General features: G+C 44.1%; 1 protein-coding gene across 3 annotated transcripts in view; it reads left to right on the top strand.

The window, feature by feature from the left end:
- map3k4 (mitogen-activated protein kinase kinase kinase 4) overlaps positions 1 to 23,047 on the top strand; it is a 259,054-nt gene that overhangs the window by 70,959 nt on the left and 165,048 nt on the right. For all 3 annotated transcript variants that reach the window (XM_070890163.1, XM_070890164.1, XM_070890165.1), the window contains one exon: positions 10,622 to 10,806. In XM_070890163.1, the coding sequence (XP_070746264.1) occupies positions 10,622 to 10,806 (185 nt within the window). The remainder of the gene's footprint in view (positions 1 to 10,621; positions 10,807 to 23,047) is intronic.

Here is a 23,047-nt window from a genome sequence, read left to right as displayed (position 1 = left end):
TATTGAGTCTTGGGAACATCACGTGACTGGCTAAACCACTCAAGTGCTTCAGTTCTAAAACTATTTTAATATAAAACTTTAAATCAAGTGCCCCCTTATTAAAGAAGCAGGCAGGGAAGTGGAGCTGAGTCCATGATCAGATCAGCCACGATCTTATTAAATGGTGGAGCAGGCTCGAGGGGCCAGGTGGCCTACTCCTGCTCCTATTTCTTATGAACCGACAAAATAACAAAAAAAACACTGTCAAATTAAAATTTTGTTGGCGGGGGTGATGATGCACTCCAGTCAATCTGGCGCCCACCTCTCGCGGAAGGTAACAGTTCTACAAACTTGGGAGCATACTCCCAGGTTTGGTTACACCCAGAGACTGGTTTGAATGTGGAACTTGCTACCACGTGGACTGGTTGAGGTAAATAGTGTAGATGCATTTAAGGGGAAGCTCGATAAACACCTGAGGGAGAAAGGAATAGAAGGTTATGTTGATAGGTTGAGGTCAAGTAAATGGGGTGGGAGGAGGCTCGTGTGGAGCATAAACACTGCCATAAACCTGTTGTGCTGAAGGACTTGTTTGCTGTAAATTCTATGGGCTGGACTTTCCATTTGCTGCTGCTACCGCCTGTATCCCGGCGGTAATCGGGTAGTCTGAAGTTATCGAGTCACCCACACCGCCCAATTACCGCTGAGATAAAAAGCTGCTAGTTTCGCCTCTTTTCTTCCTGGCGGTGGAGGTAGTGTGCGGCAGCAGGCAGTCTCATCCCTCGTGTAAGGCCGGTTTCATCTACAATGGCCGTACTGCACATGCGCGAGTTTTTTTTTCTTTTGCGCATGTGCAATTTTTTGTTTTTTGCGCGTGTGTAATTCCCCCCCCCCCCCCCCTGCGTTTGTTTCGGGGGGTGGGTCAGCCCACGCATGTGCAGTTGAGGAAGGGAGAGGCAAAATCGTGGAGCAAGTAGCCTGTTTGGGATAAATAGTCATAACTTGCATATCTTGAAGAAAAAGACTTCTTTAGCTCAAAAAAAATATTAATATAAAAATAATCACCCAACCATCAAAAAATGGCCGAACAATTAATAGTCAGGGTGGAGGTCGAGGCCAAGGCAAAACTAGGAGGGCGAAGAGCTTTACGGTGGACGCCCAAGCTGCCTTGGTCCACGAAGTGGAGGCATGTTGGGACCGATTGACCCGGGGTGGTTGTGGCGTGGCAAGCCCAGCCCCCACCCTCATCTATCAGTGAATATGGGCAGAGATTGCCGAGGCGGTTGCCGAGGTCCGTCGGAGGCCAGACCAATGCCGCAAGCGCTGGAACGACATTGTTTCGGCTTCAAGAGTAAGTAATAACTTTAGTCATGCAATGATTCATTACTTAAAATGTAAAACTGCCATACTGTGAATTTGTTAATCTCGCTAAACTTGGAGTTACACATTATTACCTCCATCAATGATGCTGTATTGTTTTCCTGTAATTAATAAGATGTGTTCATCATGCATCAGTGAATTATTGGGACAGTGTTAAAAGGCGCATTGGAGGTGGGTACTAGTACCTGGGCAATTATCTTATACTATGCTATTATCATGTTTTTAGAAAAAAATTGCTTTTAACAGAGGCGAGCGGAGGAGCACGGGAGGAGGTCCTGCAGAGCTGGAAGAGCTCACAGACCTGGAGGAGTGGGCCACAGCCCTCACGGGCACATGATCGCTTGGCCACCCGTGGTGGTACAGATCCGGTGTTGGCGCCACCTAAGTCATGCATGATCCCCGGACCGTGCATAATATATAATGTATAAACTGTAATGTAATGCTGGTACCATCATGAAATATTATTATAATGCCATGCAGTCTCTGTAAATTCTGTTCATGTTCATTGCATGTAGTATCTTTCGGTGATATATAATGCAGTAATGTCGTGCCTCTTCATATGTACGTGCAATGTAAGCGTTAAAATGTCACCCTGACCCTCCCTCGCTCCCTTGCCCTTCTGCTTACCTCTTCTGTTTTGTTTTCTAGCTGAACAGGAGCACGCAGTCGTACTTATCAGCACAGAGGAGAAGGAGGAGGATGATGAGCATATCGTGTCCGACCCACCCCAGGAAGTGGAAGGGGGACGGCCATTGAGGGTTCTTCATGCCTGTGACCACCTCTTCCTCAGCTGGAGTGGCCGGACCAAGCGGTGTGCAGCAGGGCTCACTGAGTGTTACAGGCCCCGTGCCTAATCCGCAGAGGCTGATTCGGCAGGGGAGGCGTGCTGCGAGACAGGCAGACGCCAAACTGGACATGGTTGCGCTGTCTAGGGGCGAGCATCGACATAGGTCGAGAGCTCCTCCAGGCAATAGGTGGACTCGCAGAAATCATTGCAGCGCGCCAATCGGAGGACATGGCGGCGCTGATTGCGGTGATGAGGCCAATCACCGATTCCGTGGATGCCTTGCGGCAGCCGCTGGAATCGGCGGACAACACTGAACCCCAAGCTGTCGTGCCACCATTGCCGACAGCACATGGGAGTCAGGAGCATGGCGATACTTCTGACTCCGAAGACCAGTCATCAGACCCTACACCTTCTCCAGATTCCCCACACCGTCACCCCCCCCCCCCCCCTACTGCACTCGGGGCGCCCTGCTGCACAACGCACTGGTCGCTACTTGGGTAGGGGTAGGGGTCAATCCCAAAAGCTTTTGGGGGTGAGGTGGGGGAGGGGGAAGGCGATAGTCGCAGGTAGATTTGTTGGGCGGGGACGCGGAGGGGTTGTTTATTAGGAAAATATCCCCAAAAAATTGATTATTTTGTTTACTGTTTGTGGGGGGGGGGGGGCGTTGTGGGTGTTACTGAAAAAATGCTTACTATTTTTACTGTTATTTGGGAGTGGGGCGTTGTTTTTTTTGTTATGAAAAATTGTTTACTGTTTGGGTGTTGTGGGTTTAATGTTTACTTTTTTCAATCTTGTAAATTTTTTTTAATTCAAAATTTACTTTTAAGAATTATTTATTATTTATGAATTTACTTTGCAAAAAAGCTTTTTAAAAATGTATAAAATTTTACTGAACTTAATTTTTGTGCCGTGTTTCACTCACTTACTAAATGAGGGTCAACACTCAATACAAGGGTTGAAAACAATGAGCATTTTAAGGTTTTAACTGAACTCTTAATCGTTCAAGCAAATCGTTCATTTATGAGCTTCTGACTTAACAGTTTTTCTGCTGTGTAACTGCTGCAGGGCTTCTCCTGCAGTGTAGGGGTGGATGGTTTCATGGCCAGACTCCTCGACCTCCTCTTCCTCCCCTTCCGTTTTTCTAACTGCCTCGTCCACTATGTTCTGAGGTAGTCCTGCCCTGTGGCATTTCCTATCCCCTTCTGATTGCCAAGTTGTGCAACATGCAACACACCACAGTGAACTCCGCGACCTGCTCCGAGGTGGTATTGTAGGTTGCCTCCAGAGTGCTCCAGGCATCTGAAGCGCTGCTTCAGCACTCCAATTGTCTTTTTGAAGATATTGCATGTGGCTGTTATTGTAGCGATGCTCGGCACCTGTCTGGGGCTTACAGAGGGGGGGGGGGGGGGTCAAGAGCCAGGTGGCGAGTCCGTATCCTTTGTCGCCAAGCATCCAACATTGACCTTGTGGCTGACTTTTAAAGAGGTCGGAGACAGTACTCTCATGCAAGATGTGCGTATTATGAATGCTCCCTGGAAAATTGGTATTTACTGCCATGATTATTTGATTGTGGTCGACAACGAGCTGCACATTCAGGGAGTGGAATCCCTTTAGATTCCGAAACACCTCTGCATCCTCAGTGCTCGCAGGGCGATGTGTGTATAGTCTTATTGCACCCTGGACCTTAGAGAAGTTTGTTATTCTCGTGAAACCCAAAGCACTCTCACTCTGCCTCCCTGGTCATTGGGAAGTTTATAAAGCCAAACCTTGTTATAAAAACAAACACTTCTGTCACCTGCCGAATGCAGCAATGTGTGGCGTGCTGAGAGATGCAGCAAATGTCGCCAGCTGAAGCCTAAAAGAAGCCCGATGCATAGAATGAAAATGCCGCAGTGACCTTAATCTGAACGGGCAGTGCAGTCCTGATGGAATTGGTGGTTGCATGTCTCCCTTAATTAGCTGGCATATCACACTGATGACCTCCTTTCGGAAGCGCAGCCTTCTAACGCGCGCTTTATCGGACAAGTCCAGGTATGATCGTTTATCCCTGTAATTGCGTTGGGTGTAACGTCTCCTCCTCCTCCGCAGCAGTCTGCCACCTCTTTGGGCACATAATGCTCTTCAATAAACCGTCTTCCAGCTGTATTCTGCAGCATGTAATTTTATTAGCAGTACTGGCTGAGAAATTGCAGGCCCCATTTCTTTAAAAGTCTCAACTGTCAAAAATTATTCAAATTTCCTTCAACAATTATAAAATTAAAGCAGATACTCTACTATACCCTCAAATTATAAGTATTGATTTGAAACACCCTTAAAATACATCGATTTCAAAATGGTGTCCATAGCGCTGGGTTAGGGGCAGTTAAGTGCACTGTTTTCAGGATGGTATTTCGGCGAAGTCCATGGAAAAGCGACTGCAAATGGTGGGCGGGCGGCTCCCTTTACCGCCGGCGGTAACAGGCCGCCGAAAATACCGCTGGCGGTATATGGGTGGTAAGTCGGCGCAAGTTTCCTCTGGAGACTAAAAATGGGCAGTAATGGCATTAAAAACCTAAAAACGGGCGATAATTGGGCGTAAAGATGCCGAAAGTCTAGCCCTATGCAATTTCATCAGCTTATGAACAGCAAGTTTCATCTGGTTAATATGAGGTTATCTTTTTAAAATTCCTTTTAATTAAAATATTTTTTTGTTTAAAAGAACTGTTTGTAGCGTATTATAAACTGAATCTATATTTTTTTAAAACGCCTGCGTTATTTTGGTGGTTGGTACTGATGCTGAAATTCACACTGATACGGCCACAATGTACACCAATGTTATATTTGGTAATGCTCCTTTTTAAATTCTTTCAAATGTGTATTTTTTGCTTCTCCGACATTAGGATAAGGAAAAATCAGTGGGAGATGCCACCCTTAACACCCCACCCCCCCACCCCAATATGGGGAAATGAATGTGTGCAGATGATCCAGTGAGGGACAGGGCTGGGTATTGCTGTGGTGCATCCCAGGGTCAGGTAATCTGCTGACGTTCATTGTTTCAGCTCACATCTGAAGCCTAGTGAGTCGGGAGAGTGAGGGAAGACAGCCAACGCCTCATTACAAATCGGTGTCAAATAAGCAACAATTTTATATGCAGTGTTTTACCTGCAGTATATGAGCTCAATTTTTCAATTGGATATACCCTGTAATTTCAAAATTATAGTTTTTAAAAATTCAAAAGCAACTCTTGATTTGTACAGTTTTTGAATCTGGTGCGGTTGGGTTTCTTGTTGCATGGTGTGCAAGTAGCACTCTAACCCTTCATTGTAAGTGAAGTGTACGTTCCTGCTGGTTATTGCACTTAATGGAAAGGTTGGATTGCCTCTTTTTATTTTGCGTTGTGTTGTGGGTTTGTGCGTGTTTCTAAATAGCCATTAACATTCGATGCTTGAGGCTATCATTGTGGGAGTTGTCACAAGATAATTATAGACGAGGATGGTCATTTGGCCCATCTTAATGTGTGTGTATATATAGATAGAGATCCTAATGTCCCTCCATTAGAGCATCCAATTCTTTCTTAAATGACTCCAGGGTTTTAGACTCCCCTAATCTATCTGGAAGTCTGTTCCACATGTTGATCACATTGTGTGATGAAGAATTTCCTAAATGTTAGTTTGATCCTGTGTACCCTAGTTCTGCTCCCATAGTTTAATTTCAAGTATTCTGAGTTAATTTGGTTTTTTAAAATCTTTAACAATCTTCTATATCTTTCAAATCGTCTCTCGGGTGCCTTCCTTCTAGGCTGAACATTCCCAAAATTCTCTAATCTTTCTGTATAACTGAGACTTCTTACACTAGGGATCAGCCTCATGGCTCTTTGCAAGTCTTCAGTACTTCAGTGCCTCTTGTCTCTTGGTGATCGGAACTGGCCGTATACTCAAGGTGTAGTCTGATCAGACTAATGAGATCTGTACTGGCCTGTGTTAGCCTTTTTGAATATGGGTACCACATCCACCCATTTCCAATTACTGGTATCTCCTCAATGTTTACTGACTCATGATGATTCCCAGGGTCTCCCAAGTCTTCTGTGATAGATAATTCCACAGGTTCACAATTCTCTGAGTGAAGAAGTTTCACCTTTTCAACCTTTTATGTACCTCTTTATATTTTTATCCTATTTAATTTCTCGTCTATCTTCTTTACCATGACATTGGAAGCATCGTTTTTAGTGAAGACAGATGCAGAGTAATTATTTAGTGCATCAGCCATGTAGATGATCTCCTCCTTCTTGTTTCCTAATCGACTCCACCCTTTGACTATCCTATTAGTATTGAATCAGAGAATGGTACACCACAGAAGGCGGCTGTCGGCTTTGAGGAGCTATCCAATTAGTCTGACGCCCCGCTCTTCCTCCATACCCCTGCAATTTTTTCTCCTTCAACTATTATCCAATTCCTTTTTGAAGGCTACTATTGGATCTGTATCCACCAGCCTATTGGGCCGTGCATTCCAAATCCTAACCACGCGTTGTGTAAAAGAGATTTTCCTCATGTAGCCTCTGGTTCTCTTTCTAATCACATTAAATCTCTGCCATCTTGTTATTGACCCTTCAGCCATTGGAAACAGTTTATTTTTATTTACTCCCATCTAAACCCTTCATGATTATAAACACGTCTAGCAAATCTCCTCTTCTGAGATTTGCTCCAAGGAGAACAGCTCCAGCTTCTCTAGTGTATCCAAATAACTGTGTTCCCATTAGGCGGAGGCGCCCGTTCTTCCCGCGGTGGGGGGCGGAGGCGCCCGTTCTTCCCGCGGTGGGGGGCGGAGGCGCCCGTTCTTCCCGTGGGGGCGGGTGGGGGGGTAGGAGGCGCCCGTTCTTCCCGTGGGGGTGGGTGGGGGGGGTAGGAGGCGCCCGTTCTTCCCGCGGGGTGGGGGGGGGGGGGGGTAGGAGGCGCCCGTTCTTCCCGCGGGGGGGGGGGGGGGGAGGGGAGAAGGCGCCCGTTCTTTCCCGCGGGGGGGGGGGGGGAGAGGAGGCGCCCGTTCTTCCCGCGGGGGGGGGGAGGAGGCGCCCGTTCTTCCCGCGGGGGGGGAAGAGGCGCCCGTTCTTCCCGCGGGGGGAGAGGCGCCCGTTCTTCCCGCGGGGGGGGAGGGGGAAGAGGCGCCCGTTCTTCCCGCCGGGGGGGGGCGGGAGGAGACGGTGAGAAGGCTGCAAGTGCTGATGGCAATGTGCTTTTATTAAAAAAATTTTCAAAAATTAAACAGCTACAAAGAACTACAAAAATGGCCGAGTGCCAATGTTTTTTTCACACTGCGCGTGCGCGAACGCTCCAACATACACGCGCAGCGTTGCCGGCAGGAAAAAAACTAATTTAAATCGTACCCGCCCCCTCCCACTTACAAAATCGGCGCGAGTGTAGGCTCCGCCCCCCCTGGGCGCCGCGCCAGGCAGACAAGGAGCTGCAGAACGCTCCAGAATCGCGATTTTTTTTTTTTAGGCGCGAAAAACGGGCGCCCAGCTCGGTGGGGCGCCCTTTTTTTATCGTGTGGAAACTTGGGTCCCATAAGTCTCCCTTTCCTGTTTCATTTTAATCTTGAGATCTTTACTCCTCCAGGGAGCTTGAGCTTTGGATGCCCTTCCTTTCCCCCTCGTGGGAATGTGCCTATTGTGTACCTGAACCATCTCCTCTTTGAAGGCCTCCCATTGTTCAATTAGTGTTTGGCTGAGCAATTTTTGATTGCGATCCACCTGGGCCGGATCCATTTACAACTCACTGAAATTAGCCCCCCCTCCAGTTGAGTATTTTCACATTTGATCCTGGTCGTTTTTCATAATTACTCTAAACCTAATGAAAATGTGATCACTGTTTCCCAAATGCTCCTCCACTGAAACACACTCCCTATTCCTCAGAACGAGATCGAGCACTGCTGGGCTGGAAACATACTGATCAAGAAAGTTCCCGTACACATTTCAGGAATTTCTCCCCCTCTGCCCTTTACACTGTTATTTTCCCAGTCTATATTCGAATAATTGAAGTCTCCCATTATGCATTATGCAAATCTGTTCCTCTGTCAGTTTCCCACTATTTGGCAGCCTATGGTATATAATATACCATAGCAATATAATAGTTCCTCTATTCCTTAATTCTAACTAAATAGATTCTGTCTTTGAACCCTCAAGATAGTCATCCCTTTCCAATGCTGCAACAGTATCATTGATCAATATTGCCATCACTTTCCCTTTTTTATCTTTATCTTTCCTGAATATCTTGTATCCAGAAGAATTGACCCTGAACTTGCAGTCGGAACCGTAGCAGAAGAATATGCCTCTGACCTGAAAAAAAAATCCGAAAAGTACCTGGTGTCTCTGGAGCTTCAGAGACTTTGGGTCCTGGGACGCCTGTGTAAAGGCCCACAGGTTCCAGGGACACGGGCGATTCGGATGCGACTCTGGGATCGCGTGGGCCAGGCCAACCAATTAGAAAGGGGGATTCCTCATAAGCTTATGAGAAGTTCCTGAATAAATCACAATTTTAATTTTTTTTTAAATTCCCACGTTCAAAATTAATTAAAATCCCTTTGATTAAGCATTTAAAATATAAATTTAATGTTTTGAAAAATAATAAAAACTTTTTATTCTGACCCAAAATTTACATGAACTAATTTTAAGTGTTTTTGTAAAAGCAGGCCTTATTAGAAGAATGCACTTTTTCCAAGCGTAATGGCTTTGTGTGCAGTAGTTGGGCAAATAGCCAACTCTGCGCCAGCGAAGTGCTTTTGGGGAGCATGCGGGCAATCTGTCAAGGAGAAACTTGACAGATCACAAGTTCCGGATTTTCATGCATTTGGAGACGCAGACCTTGCGGGACCATTCTGAAGACTTACGGTGGCATACAGACTGTGTACACTGTCATCGGTCCTGCAAAATCCAGGCCATTAAATTCATAATCCTCCCCTTGTTTGAGGCAGGTCTCTGTTATTGCCAGTATATCATAATCCCATGTGGCAATTAGTGCCTCAGCACACCAGCTTTATTTGCCATGCTCTATGCTTTTATGCACACCAAACTCATCCTACTCTACCTCGCATTTGCCCGTCTGATCTGTCCTATTTTGGAAATACCCTTTAATCTTATGGTGTTTGTCTCTCCCAGTCCTCTAGGCACCTTGTTTCTCATCTCTGATGATTCATTCAGAAGAATGAGAGGTGATCTTATCGAAACGTATAAGATTATGAGGGAGCTTGACAAGGTGGATGCAGAGAGGATGTTTCCACTGATGAGGGAGACTAGAACTAGAGGGCATGATCTTAGAATAAGGGGCCGCCCTTTTAAAACTGAGATGAGGAGAAATTTCTTCTCAGAGAGTTGTAAATCTGTGGAATTCGCTGCCTCAGAGAGCTGTGGAAACTGGGACATTGAATAAATTTAAGACAGAAATAGACAGTTTTTTAAACAATAAGGGGTTATGGGGAGTGGGCGGGGAAGTGGACCCGAGTCCATGATCGGATCAGCCATGATCTTATTAAATGGCGGAGCAGGTTCGAGGGGCCGTATGGCCTACTGCTCCAATTTCTTATGTTCTTCTTATCCTGCTGCCCCTCCCCCAGCCAAATTAGTTTAATCCCTCCCCTGGAGCACTAGTTAACCTCTCCACGAGGATATTGCTCCCAGCCCTGTTGAGGTGTAACCTGGCCCCTATGACCACTGCATGTCTAGACATTTTGAATCGTTGAATCGTAGAATCATAGAAATTTACAGCACAGAAGGAAGCCATTCGGCCCATCGTGTCCATGTTGGCCGACAGGTGTCCAGACTGATCCCACTTTCCAGCTCTTGGTCCGTAGCCCATAACTGTGCAGTCATTTGCCCCATGATGATGTGGATGTGCCCTAGACTGTATGCCCCCGAGGTGTCGTCAACCTCTGTCTCATTCAGTGCTAAAACCCGCTTTGAGAGTGCTACACTGATGTTTCCTGCCCTGCTTGCCTCTTCCTGCTCTGTTGGATCATTACCCAGTTGCATTTATTTACTGGTAAGAGTGCAGAGATATTTTTAGGCTGCCTATGGCTTGCTGCAGTAAATGTAGGTTTTACTGAAATATACTATACAATTAACAGTGATTAATCATTGTTTTTTCAGCTTGTGCAATATCTCTAGTACCAACTGGGATTTCTCATTATTTGGACACACTTTTTTCTTTGTTTTTTTTCCCCCCCAATGTTCTTGTCATTTACAAAATATGTATAGCATGTAATCTGTAAGTTTGCATGCAAATTTGTGCTTCACTTGAGCCAGAGGGAATGCTGTTTCCTCTGGCTCAATTGCCAATTTCAAAGTTATTCTCTACCCAAACACATACTGTGGTTTGGGAACCTGGTTATGTTGTGTTCTTAACACCACAGGGTAGTTATAGAAGTCTTGCTCAAAGCAACAATAAGTTGGTTTTTTTCATGTATATATATAGTTTGGGGAACAACTTGGGTAATTTATTTTTCCTTTCTCAGGGAAGACCAAACATCAGGTGATGTAGCTTCTGAAGATATTGAGCCAGATGATTGTTCTGATGAATCTAACCTTGAAGGTTTTTACGGAACTTCACCACCTAGTACCCAGCGGCAGATGAAACGCATGTCGACGAAACATCACAGGAATAACGTAGGGAAAGCAGTCAGTCGTCCTGGGAATAAAGGTTAGTATGACGCAGAAGGTTGCATTGGTATATTTTGATGGAAGACAATGGTACAAATGACTAAGCTTAGTTTTAAAGTTAAAGCTGTGTGGTTTTGTATAACAGTGGGTGTTCTCTTGGGTGGGCTTGGACTGAGTGTCTCTGGTTCCTGGGAGGCTGGGATTCACTTTGTAAACTTTAGCAGTGGGCAAGTTTTGTTGGCTGCAGACACGGTAAATTTGATTTTTTTTCCATTGAGCTATTTTCCATTTTAACTGTGGTATTTCCAGAAACATAGTAATGTTTTGGAGAAGGGACCATCGATTTATCCAGCCTGCCGGAACTTCTCATTAGGTTCCTTATTGTGATTCTAGAACTAATAGTTCTGTATCCAATTTATCACGGTAATTAATGCAGCTCTCCTTTAGATCTGGTTTGGTGTTCCATCACCTCAACTGGTATTGCAATCTGTTTCAAAGTTGTATCACCCTCTTATTTCAAAAAAGTTGCCTAAATTTCTTATTTCCCTTTTACATTCTTAACTTGAAATGAGTTTAAAGGGCAGTCTCTCCCCTGTCCCCTCCTTGTCTGCTTCCCTCAGAGGCTTTGTTTGCTTTCAAAATTCAACTTTTAGAATAGAAAATAAAATTAGAGTGAGAAGGGGAAAAAAGCCTACCTGCCTGCCTTTCTCTCTTGGAGGTGATGGCTTTCGGATGAGACATTAAACTGAGGCCCCATCTCGCCCCTTGGCTGAACATGAAAGATCCCACAGCACTTACTCGTACAAGAACAGGGGAGTTCGCCGAGGGTCTCGGACAATATGTATTCCCTGAAGCAACACCTCTAGAACATGATCATTTGATCTCTGTTATTTGTGGGATTTTGCTGTGTGCAAATTGGCTGCCACGTTTCCCTACATTGCAAAGGTACTTAATTGGCTGTGAGATGTTCTGAGTTTGTAAAAGGTGCTATATAAATGCAAGTTTGTTCATTCCGTCCCCATTTAAGTGATAGTCATGGCTCAGTGGTATTACTCTATCCTCCGAGTCAGAAGATTGCGTGTTTAAGCCCCACTCTAGAGACTTGAGCACATAATCTGGGCTGACACTTGGTGTAGTACTGAGGGAGTGTTGCACTGGGTGAGATGTTGTCTTCTCAGGTGGATGTAAAAGATCCTGTGGCATTGTTTCGAAGAGCAGCAAGGGAATTACTCCTAGTGTGCTAGCCAATATTTATTGCTCAACCAATACCATTTAAAAAAGATTATCTGGTCATTATCACATTGCTGTTTAAGCAATCTTGCTGTGTGCAAATTGATTGCCATGTATCCTACGTTACAACAGTGTCTACTTCAAAAGTATTTCATCAACTTTAAAGCGTTTTGGGACATTGAGGTCGTGACAGGCGTTACATAAATGTAAGTCTTTTCTCTGTCTCTTCTGCCCCCCCGTCTTCCCCTTTCTGTCCTCCCTCCATTTTTATTCCGATCCTCTTTTCTCCCCCGCCCCACAAACTTTGGCCAACACCTTCCCAGAATGTTACTTGTGGAGGGAAATGTTAAAATAATGGCGCAGAATTTGCTGGAGCCGGGGATCTCGCAGGTTGCCCTGTTTAGTTAGACTTGTTCCTGCACCCTTCAGCTCCAAAATGTTTTACCCACAAAGTTGCTGGAAGTGTGTGTGGACAATGGCGCAGCGAGGGCAACGGGGCATCTGGGACCTTGGTGAACGACGGGACCAACAGAGCATCTCCTTAAACAGTGAGATTGAAGGATTGAGAAATACACACAGGAAGGACTGAGAAGGAGGGTGAATTAGAGTGGGTGAATTCAATGTCAAATCTGGTACAGAAAGAGAAATAAAGAGAGGGAAAGAAAGATTAGATTGAGAGAGAGGAAAAAAGAGACTATGGAAAAATAATTAAAAAAAAAAGAAATTTTAACGACAATTTGCTAGCTGAAGGATTGTGACCCCGATTGTTTGCTTTCTGAGGTTGATTGCCAGTTATTACCTATTATCGCATTGTTAAAAGGGTACATATGCTTTTAGTTACTATACTTCGCTTTCTGTGGTGAGTTTAATGGGCAAGTAATTTGCAAACTTCATGAAAATCACGGAGGTTAAGGGCGAATGCCATTTTCGTGAAGCTAACAGTGGAGTGGTGCAAATCGGCCAGCAACATGTGGTGATTTGCAATTGACAGGGTATCTCTTCCTTGCCACAAGGTGCCAGCTGATTTGCACATTAATAATGCGTGTGTCGGTTACACGCCATTATCTTTTTAAGCAAATTCTGGGCCAATACCTTTTCCAATCACACCAGACACCCCTACATCCAATTTTCATTCTCTTGTATACAGGCTGTAACATTGTAACAATCTAGTTGATCCACCAACTGAGAAAAGGATAAATTTATAGTTTCCAATCGATGTAAAGTCTCAAAGTGCGCAATGTTTTCCCTCGTGTATTCTGTCTCCTTCCCCATGTCACACGACAGTAATTTGACATTAAGCTCCAGAGGTTTATCATCCTGCACTTAAGACCAGCATTGAAAACAAAACTGATTTTGAGAGTAAATAATTTTTGTAACTATGTGCCACACCCCTTACCCTATGTTCAGCTTCATTAAGAACCTGTCTAAGCCAGTGTGCAGATACAGAGACAATGTTAAATCCATTTATTCAATTTTAAAATTAGTGAAGGATTTGAGAAGAATACATGGTACTGAAATAGTCACAGCGCACTGCTTGAGCATTTTACAGACAATAAAAACAGTGCTATTAAAGAGATTGTGTTCAGAATTATGAAGGGTTTTACGAGGGATAAGCTGCTTTCACGGGCAGCAGGATCAGTAACCAGAGAACCCACCTTCTGTGTTGCATGATTTATGCATTCCAATGCAATAATAACAAATAAAGCTGGAAATAAATTGAGCTGCACCTAAAATGAAATATTTGGTTTTGTTTAATATCACATTTGTATTTTGACTTATTGCACATATCTAGCAAAAAATGTACTCTTACTAGAATTCCAAATATGCACTGGCTTATTTTGTTGGGACGAAAAAACAAAAGATACTGATTTTTATGAATAGAAACTGAGACGTGGCTGTTAAACACGAGCATTAACAGATTTCTTTACTGATGCAACTTGTCTAAACAGTGAGGCGTTTTCTGCGATCAATCCCGATCCACCTTGTCATCAAACTGTCAACGACACTGTAAACAAGCCTCGGATCGCCAATCTGCTCATGACTGTGTGAAAAGTCAATAGTGTGTGGCTTCTGATAAGTGGAAGAAATGTCAAGGAACAGTTCTGAGCCCTTCTGCTCAGTCAGGCTGCTGCCTGTCCAGAGAGATGAGCCTCATAATTCTCAAACAGCTGAGAAAGACAAATTTAGAGAGTCTGATCATTGAAATACCTTTTTGAAACCAAAGACCCCATTGGGAGCATTTGGCTGGACGAGTTGCTGAATGCAAAAGAGTGGAAAGTTAATATGTGAACATGTATGAAGTTGGTCATTAATCTGCATGGCTCTTATAATGGTTTAACTGATCTTTTCCAATCTGTCACGCTCTCGGGGTCAGTTAATCCAAGTCACTTCACTTTGTCGACCTTTAGATGTGCAATAAAATGTATTTAATATTTAAAACTTAGAAATAGTTGTTTTTTTACCTCTGTATTGCAATTAGAATTAGGACTCTGAATTCCACAACTCTGCAACTTTAAGAGGTGTTGAATTAAAAGCTTTTGTGTGGAGAAGATACTGGAAGGTATTGGGGAATGTGGCTCTTGCAGAGTTAGCAGTTAACTAACGGGCTCTAATTTTTGTTCCACACAACGAGCAGTAAAGCCGGATGTTTTGCATTATTGTTTTACGGAAGCTGCTCAGAACATATAACTCTGGATATGACCCCAGAGATTTTGAATTGTGAAGCAAAGAATCACCCAAAGGGCCCCATGAGATTAATTTAGCTTTGATTGATGAGAGTTGTTTCCACTCCATATGGTGCTAGGACTGTGACTTAAGCTAAAGATCTAAAGTCAATTTCAGTTAAACAATTACGTTCAAAGGTCGAAGTCCCCCCCCACCCCAAAAAAATGTCATAGGCTTCTTCTGAGACATAACATAATAGGAGCAAGAGGTGGCCATTTGGCCCCTCAAGCCTTTCAATACAATTTGGCCATTCAATACAATCATGGCTGATCTGATCATGGACTCAGCTCCACTTCCCTGCCCTCTCCCCATAAACCTTTATTCCCTTACCGCTCAAAAATCTGTCTACGCCTTAAATATATTCAAAGGCCTAGCCTCCACAGCTCTCTGGGGCAGAGAATTCCATAGATTTACAACCCTCTGAGAAGAAATTCCTCCTCATCAATTTTAAATGGGCGGCCCCTTAATCTGAGACTATGCCTCCTAGCTTTAGTTTCCACTATGAGTGGAAATATCCTCTCTGCATCCACCTTGTCAAGCTCCCTCATTATCTTAAATGTTTCAATAAGATCACCTCTCATTCTTCTGAACTCCAATGAGTATAGGCCTAACCTACTCAACCTATCTTCATGAATACGGAGACCAAAACTGTACACAGTACTCTAGATATGGTCTCACCAATACCCTGTACAGTTGTATTGTAGCAGGACTTCTCTGCTTTTATACTCCACCCCCCCCCAACCCCTTGCAATTACCAACAGAAAACAGTTAGTCAGGATAAATAGGTAATTTTCCATTTGGCAAATGGTAACTAGTGAGATGCCACAGGGATTGGTGCTGGGCCTCAACTATTTACAATATATAGTAATGACTTGGATGAAGGGGCCGAGTGTAATGTAGCCAAGTTTGCTGATGATACAAGGATGGGTGGGAAAGCAAGTTGTGAGGAGGACACAGAAAATCTGCAAAGCATATAGAGAGGCTAAGTGAAACATAGAAATTTACAGCGCAGAAGGAGGCCATTTCGGCCCATCGTGTCCACGCCGGCGCAAAGAGCTGCACGGCCCATTGGTCAGCAGCCCTGAAGGTTACATATAAACCTATGAACAATGACGGAAAGGCAAAGAGCATCCAGCCCAACCAGTCTGCCTCACACAATTGCGACACCCTTTATACTGAAACATTCTACACTCCTCCCCAACCGGAGCCATGTGATCTCCTGGGAGAGGCAAAAACCCAGGCCAATTTAGGGAGAAAAAAATCTGGGAAAATTCCTCTCTGACCCATCCAGGCGATCGACACTAGTCCAGGAGATCACCCTGGCCGTATTCGATTCTCTGCCGTACTTGCCATTAATACTGCGTCGGCCAACAAAAGATCATCCAGTCTAATCCCAATTATCAGCTCTAGGTCCGTAACCCTGCAGGTTACGGCACTTTAAGTGCACATCCAACCATCTCTTAAAAGTGGTGAGGGTTTCTGCATCCACCACTCTTTCAGGCAACGAGTTCCAGGTCCCCACAACCCTCTGCGTAAAGAAGCTCCCCCTGAAATCTAAACCTTCCACCACCCACCTTAAAACTATGCCCCCTTGTAATAGACCCCTCCAATAATGGAAATAGACCCTTACTATCCACTATGCCCAGGCCCCTCAGTATTTTGTACACCTCAATAAGGTCTCCTTTCAACTTCCTCTGTTCCAATGAGAACAAACCCAACCTATCCAATCTGTCCTTATAACTAAGATTCTCCATTCCAGGCAACATCCTAGTAAATCTCCTCTGCACCCTCTCTGGTGCAATCATGTCCTTCCTATAATACGGCAACCAGAACTGCATGTAGTACTCCAGCTGTGGCCTAACCAAAGTATTATACAATTTAAGCATAACCTCCTTGCTCTTATATTCTATGCCTTGGCCAATAAAGGCAAGCATTCCGTATGCCTTTTTAACCACCTTATCCACCTGGCCTGCTACTGTCAGGGATCTGTGGACAAGCACACCAAGGTCCCTTTGTTCATCTATACTATTAAGTGGCCTACTGCTTAATGTGTATACCCTTTCCTTATTAGCCCTCCCAAAGTGCATCACCTCACACTTCTCTGAATTAAATTCCATTTGTCACTGCTCTGCCCACCTGACCAGTAGATTGATATCCTCTTGCAGCCCATGACTTTCCTCTTCATTATCAACCACACAGCCAATTTTAGTGTCGTCTGCAAACTTATTAGTCATGCTCCCTATATTCAAATCTAAATCATTGATGTATACCACAAAAGCAAGGGACCCAGTACTGAGCTCTGCAGAACCCCACTGGAAACATCCTTCCAGTCACAAAAACATCCATCAACCATTACCCTTTGCATCCTACCTCCAAGCCAATTTTGGATCCAACTTGCCACTTTGCCCTGAATCCCATGGGCTTTATCCTTCTTGACCAGTCTACCATGTGTGACCTTATCAAAAGCTTTGTAAAGTCCATATATACTACATCGTACGCGCTACTCTCATCGACCCTCTTGGTTACCACCTCAAAAAATTCAATCAGGTTAGTCAAACACGATTTTCCCTTAACTAATCCGTGCTGACTGTCCCTAATTAATCCCTGCCTTTCCAAATGTAGATTTATTCTGTCTTTCAGGATTTTTTCCAATAATTTTCCCATCACTGAGGTTAGGCTGACAGGCCTGTAATTACTCGGCCTATCCCTTTTTCCCTTCCTAAACAAGGGTACTACATTAGCAGTCCTCCAATCCTCCGGCACCATGCCCAGATCTAAAGAGGACTGGAAAATGATGGTCAAGGCCTCTGCTATTTGCTCTCTTACTTCACTCAACAGCCTGGATGCATTTCATCTGGGCCTGGGGAATTATCTACTTTCAAAGCTGCTAAACCCCTTAATACTTCCTCGCTCACTATATTTATTTCATCCAAAATGTCACACTCCTCCTCGATAGCAGTATCTGCATTGCCCCTTTCCTTTGTGAAAATAGCTGCAAAGTATTCGTTAAGAACCTTGTCAACATCTTCCGCCTCCACACAAAGATTACCCTCATGGTCCCTAATAGGCCCTACCCTTCCTTTAGTTAACCTCTTACTCTTAATATATTTATAGAACATCTTAGGGTCTTCCTTAATTTTACTAGCCAAGAATTTCTTGTGTTCTCTCTTAGCATTCCTAATATCCTTTTCAATCTTGCCTCTTAACTTTCTATATTCCTCTAAAGATTCTATAGTATTTAGCCGTTGGTATATGACATAAGCGTCCCTTTTTTTCTTTATCCTCCCTTGTAAGTCCCTAGACATCCAGGGGCCTCTAGAATTATTCCCAGCCTTTTTCTTTAATGGCGCATGTTTGGCCTGTACCTTCCGGATTCCCTCCTTGAATGCCTCCCACTGTTCCGACACTGATTTACCCACAAATAGCTGTTTCCAGTCAACTATGGCCAAATCACTCCTTCACTTAGCAAAATTAGCTTTTCCCCAATTCGGGACTTGTATTCCAGGCCTATCCTTGTCCTTATCCATAACCAACTTGAATCTGACTGAATTATGGTCACTGGCACCCAAGTGCTCCCCCACCTTCAACCTGCCCAGCTTCATTCCCCAAAACTCGTGTTGGGCTAGCTACATACTGACTAAAAAAGTTCTCTTGAATGCATTTCAAGAATTCCGCACCTTTATACCCTTAATATTTGGATAGTTAAAATCCTCTACTATTACTACCCTATGGTTTTTAGACTTCACAGCAATTTGCCTACATATTTGCTCCTCTATCTCCCTCCCACTGCTTGGGGGTCTTTAATACATGCCCAGCAGTGTGATTGCCCCTTTTTTATTTTTAAATTCTACCCATATGGCCTCATTTGATGATCCCTCTAACATATCATCACTCCTCAACACTGTAATAGCTTCTTTAATCAGTACTGCAACCCCGCCTTCCTTTTTTACCCCCCTCTCTATCTTGTCTAAAAATCCTGTAACCAGGAATATTGATCTGCCAAACCTTCCTCTCTTTCAGCCATGTTTCTGTAATGGCTATAATGTCATACTCCCAAGTGTCTACCTATGCTCTTAGCTCATCTGCCTTATTCGCTATACTCCTTGCATTAAAGTATATACTATTTAACACAGGAAGACCTCCTTGCTTACTACTTACTAAATCTTGTTTTCTCTGTCTAACAGATTTGCTTTCTAGATTCTTGCTATCCAATTTCTGCTTTACTTCCTTCCCTTTTGAATTTGTTCTCAGGTTCCCATCCCCCTGCCAAGCTAGTTTAAACTCTCCCCAACAGCACTAGCAAAACTCCCTGCGAGGGTATTGGTCCCGGCGCTGTTGAGGTGCAACCCGTCCGATTTGTACAGGTCCCATCTCTCCCAGAAGTGGTCCCAATGCCTCAAGAATTTAAAGCTCTCTCTCCTGCACCAATTTTCCAGCCACGTGTTCACTCTCTCTATCCATCTATTCTTGTACTCATTAGCACGTGGCACCAGTAGTAACCGGAGATTACTACCTTTCAGATCCTACCCTTTAATTTTCTTCCTAGCTCCTTGAATTCTGCCTGTAGGACCTCATCTCCCTTATTTTACCTATGTCGTTGGTCCCGATATGGACCACGACCTCTAGCTGTTTACCCTCTTTCCCCCCCCCCCCAGAATGCCCTGCGTCCGCTCTGTGACATCTTTGACCCTGGCACCAGGGAGGCACAAAACCATTCGGGAGTCACGGAGTCACGTCTATGGCTGTAGAAACACCTATCTTTCCCCTAACTATAGAATCTCCCATCACTAAGGCTCTTTTATTCTTCGTCCCTCCCCCCTGTGCAGCTGAGCCACCCGTGGTGCCTTGGACGTGGCTCTGGCTGCAATCCCCAGAGGCACCATCGTCCTTACCGGTACTCAAAAGTGAATATCGGTTTGAAAGTGAGATGGACTCACGGGGAGACTCCTGCGTTACCTGCCTAGCATTCCTACCACTTCCCCTTTGCCTGCACGCCTTTAAACTGACCACCTCCTGAAAGGTGCTATCCACGTAGTTCTCAGCCTCGCGGATGCACCTTATTGACTCCACCCGCTGCTCCAGCTCCAAAATGCGGAGCTCGAGCAGTTGAAGCTGGAGTGGGCAAACATTTGGCCGTTGGAGTATAATGTGGGAAAGTGTGAGGAAAAGTAAAAAAAGATTATTATTTAAATGGAGAGAAATTGCAAAAATGCTGCAGCACAGAGTGACCTGGGGGTCCTTGTGCATGAAACACAAAAAGTTAGTATGCAGGTACAGCAAGTGATCAGGAAGCCAAATGGAATGTTGGCCTTTATTGCAAGGGGAACAGAGTATAAAAGCAGAGAAGTCCTGCTACAACTGTACAGGGTATTGGTGAGGCCACACCTGGAGTACTGCGTACAGTTTTGATCTTCTTTAAGGAGGGATATACATGCATTGGAGGCTGTTCAGAACAGGTTCACGAGGTTGATTCTTGAGATGAAGGAGTTGACTTCCGAAGAAAGGTTGAGTAGGTTGGGACTATGCTCATTAGAGTTTAGAAGAATGAGAGATGATCTTATTGAAACATATAAGGTACTGAGGGGGCTTGACAAGGTAGATGCAGAAAGGATGTTTTCCTCGGGGAATTTAAAGCTAGGGGGCATAGTTTCAAATTAAGGGGTCGCCCATTTAAAACTGAGATGAGGAGGAATTTCTTCTCTGAGGATTGTAAATCTGTGGAATTCTCTGCCCCGGAGAGCTGTGGAGGCTGGGTCATTGAATATATTTAAGACAGAGATAGACAGATTTTTGAGCGATAAGGGAGTCAAGGTTAATGGGGAGTGGGCGGGGAAGTGGAGCTGAGTGCAAGATCAGATCAGCCATGCTGAATGGCGGAGCAGGCTCGAAGGGCCGAATGGCCTACTCCTACACCTATTTTCTATGTTTCTATGTAATAAACAGAATCAAACTTTTATAAAGGCCATAAAATTCAGCTGCTCAAAGGAAAACATTTGACCGGTTTTTGCAAACTTTGCACCCTTTGAATCCTGAAATAAGTACCACTTCTGTGTTCTGCCAGTTTGGTTTCACTGGTGGAGACATAATGCAAGGTTGCTGTCCAAGCTGAACTTGAATAAACAGCATTCGCTTTCTCCATGAGCAGCACAAGCATTAAAGCTGTGCTAACGCCAGAGAGAAAATTGGTCCTAATATAATTTAATGAAAAAAAGATTGTATCTTTCTCTTCAGGAAGTGAAATGTACTTTATTTTGAAAAGGTCATTTTTTTTATTGAAAGAAAATGAATAGTGTCTTTGCTGTTTGATTTTTGGACCTCAAACTGTTCATCAATGACTGGCAACTCAGCTTGTTTTTTGTTACTAGATTGGAATGCCAGTAATGCAGCAGAGATTATTCAACATCCGTGCCAGTGTTTGAAATAAAACAAGACCTTGTTCTAGCCATTTTGCCTAAAAAGTCAATAGATGTTAAATTGCTTTTTTTGCCTTTTGGATCCTTTATTCTTGTACTAAAGGACAATTCAAGTATTTATATGTAGTTCTCTGCATATTCTATCTGACTGAGATAGTGTTATTTCAGTTTCTAAAGGCTTCAAAGTGCTTTCTTTTACCAGTGTGTAGATGTGGGTGTTCTCAAATCAGAATACCCACTTCAACAAAATCTTTGTTCATCACCATCCTGTTCTATTTCTCTTTCCAACTTTCTCCCACCATCAGCAGGGCCAGCCTGATTTGTTCAAACATATACTGATATCTAGAATACATTAAAAGTCTTGTTTCTGCACATTTCCTGTCTGTGGCTTCCCTTATTACATTTTTGTTACACATTTTGTACCAACTTTTCTATTATAAGTTCCTACGTCTACATTTATAATGGAAAATACTTATGTAAACTTGTCAGTCTGGCATCAGGGAGCGCAACAAAGAGCCTAGGCCAGGTAGAAAGACAATGGCGTCAGAGAGGTGAGAAAGGTGAAGGAGAGGAAAAATGCATCTTAATGGAACGTTTCTTAAATTTTTTGAGAAATAGAAACATAGAAAATAGGTGCAGGAGTAGGCCTTTCAATAAGATCATGGCTGATCATTCACCTCAGTACCCCTTTCCTGCTTTCTCGCCATACCCCTTGATCCCCTTAACTGTAAGGGCCATATCTAACTCCCTCTTGAATATATCCAATGAACTGGCATCAACAACTCTTTGCGGTAGAGAATTCCACAGGTTAACAACTCTCTGAGTGAAGAAGTTTCTCCTCATCTCAGTCCTAAATGGCCTACCCCTTATCCTAAGACTATGTCCCCTGGTTCTGGACTTCCCCAACATCGAGAACATTCTTCCTGCATCTAACCTGTCCAGTCCCGTTAAAATCTTGTATGTTTCTATGAGTTCTTGCTCTCATCCTTCTAAACGCCAGTGAATAAAGGCCCAGTTGATCCAGTCTCTCCTCATATGACAGCCCAACCATCCCTGGAATCAGTCTGGTGAACCTTCGCTGCACTCCCTCAATAGCAAGAACGTCCTTCCTCAAACTAGGAGACCAAATCTGAACACACTATTCCAGGTGAGGCCTCACTAAGGCACTGTACAACTGCAGTAAGACCTCCCTGCTCCTATATTCAAATCCCCTTGCTATGAAGGCCAACATACCATTTGCCGCCTTCACCACCTGCTGTACCTGCATGCCCACTTTCAGTGACTGTTGAACCATGACACCCAGGTCTTGTTGCACCTCTTTTTCTAGTCTGCCGCCATTCAGATAATATTCTGCCTTCGTGTTTTTACCCCCAAAATGGATAACCTCACACTTATCCACATTATACTGCATCTGCCATGTATTTGTCCACTCACCTAATCTGTCCAAGTCGCCCTGCAGCCTCTTCGTGTCCTCCTCACAGCTCACACCGTCACCCATTTTAGTGTCATCTGCAAACTTGGAGATATTACACTCTATTATCCAAATCATTAATGTATATTGTAAAGAGCTGGGGTCCCAGCACTGAGCCCTGCGGCACCCACTAGTAACTGCCTGCCATTCTGAAAAGGACCCGTTTATCCCGACTCTCTGCTTCCTGTCTGCCGACCAGTTCTCTATCCATGTCAGTATATTACCCCCAATACCATGCGCTTGGATTTTGTACACCAATCTCTTGTGCGGGACCTTGTCAAAAGCCTTTTGAAAGTCCAAAATCCACTGGTTCTCCCTTGTCCACTCTACTAGTTACATCCTCAAAAAATTCCAGAAGATTTCCCTTTCCTCAATCCATGCTGACTCGGTCCAATCTTGTCACTGCTTTCCAAATGGGCAGCTATTTCATCCTTAATGATTGA

Source organism: Pristiophorus japonicus, chromosome 9 (assembly GCF_044704955.1).
Source record: "Pristiophorus japonicus isolate sPriJap1 chromosome 9, sPriJap1.hap1, whole genome shotgun sequence".
NCBI lineage: Eukaryota > Metazoa > Chordata > Chondrichthyes > Pristiophoridae > Pristiophorus > Pristiophorus japonicus.
This window is presented reverse-complemented; position numbering and strand designations above follow the sequence as displayed.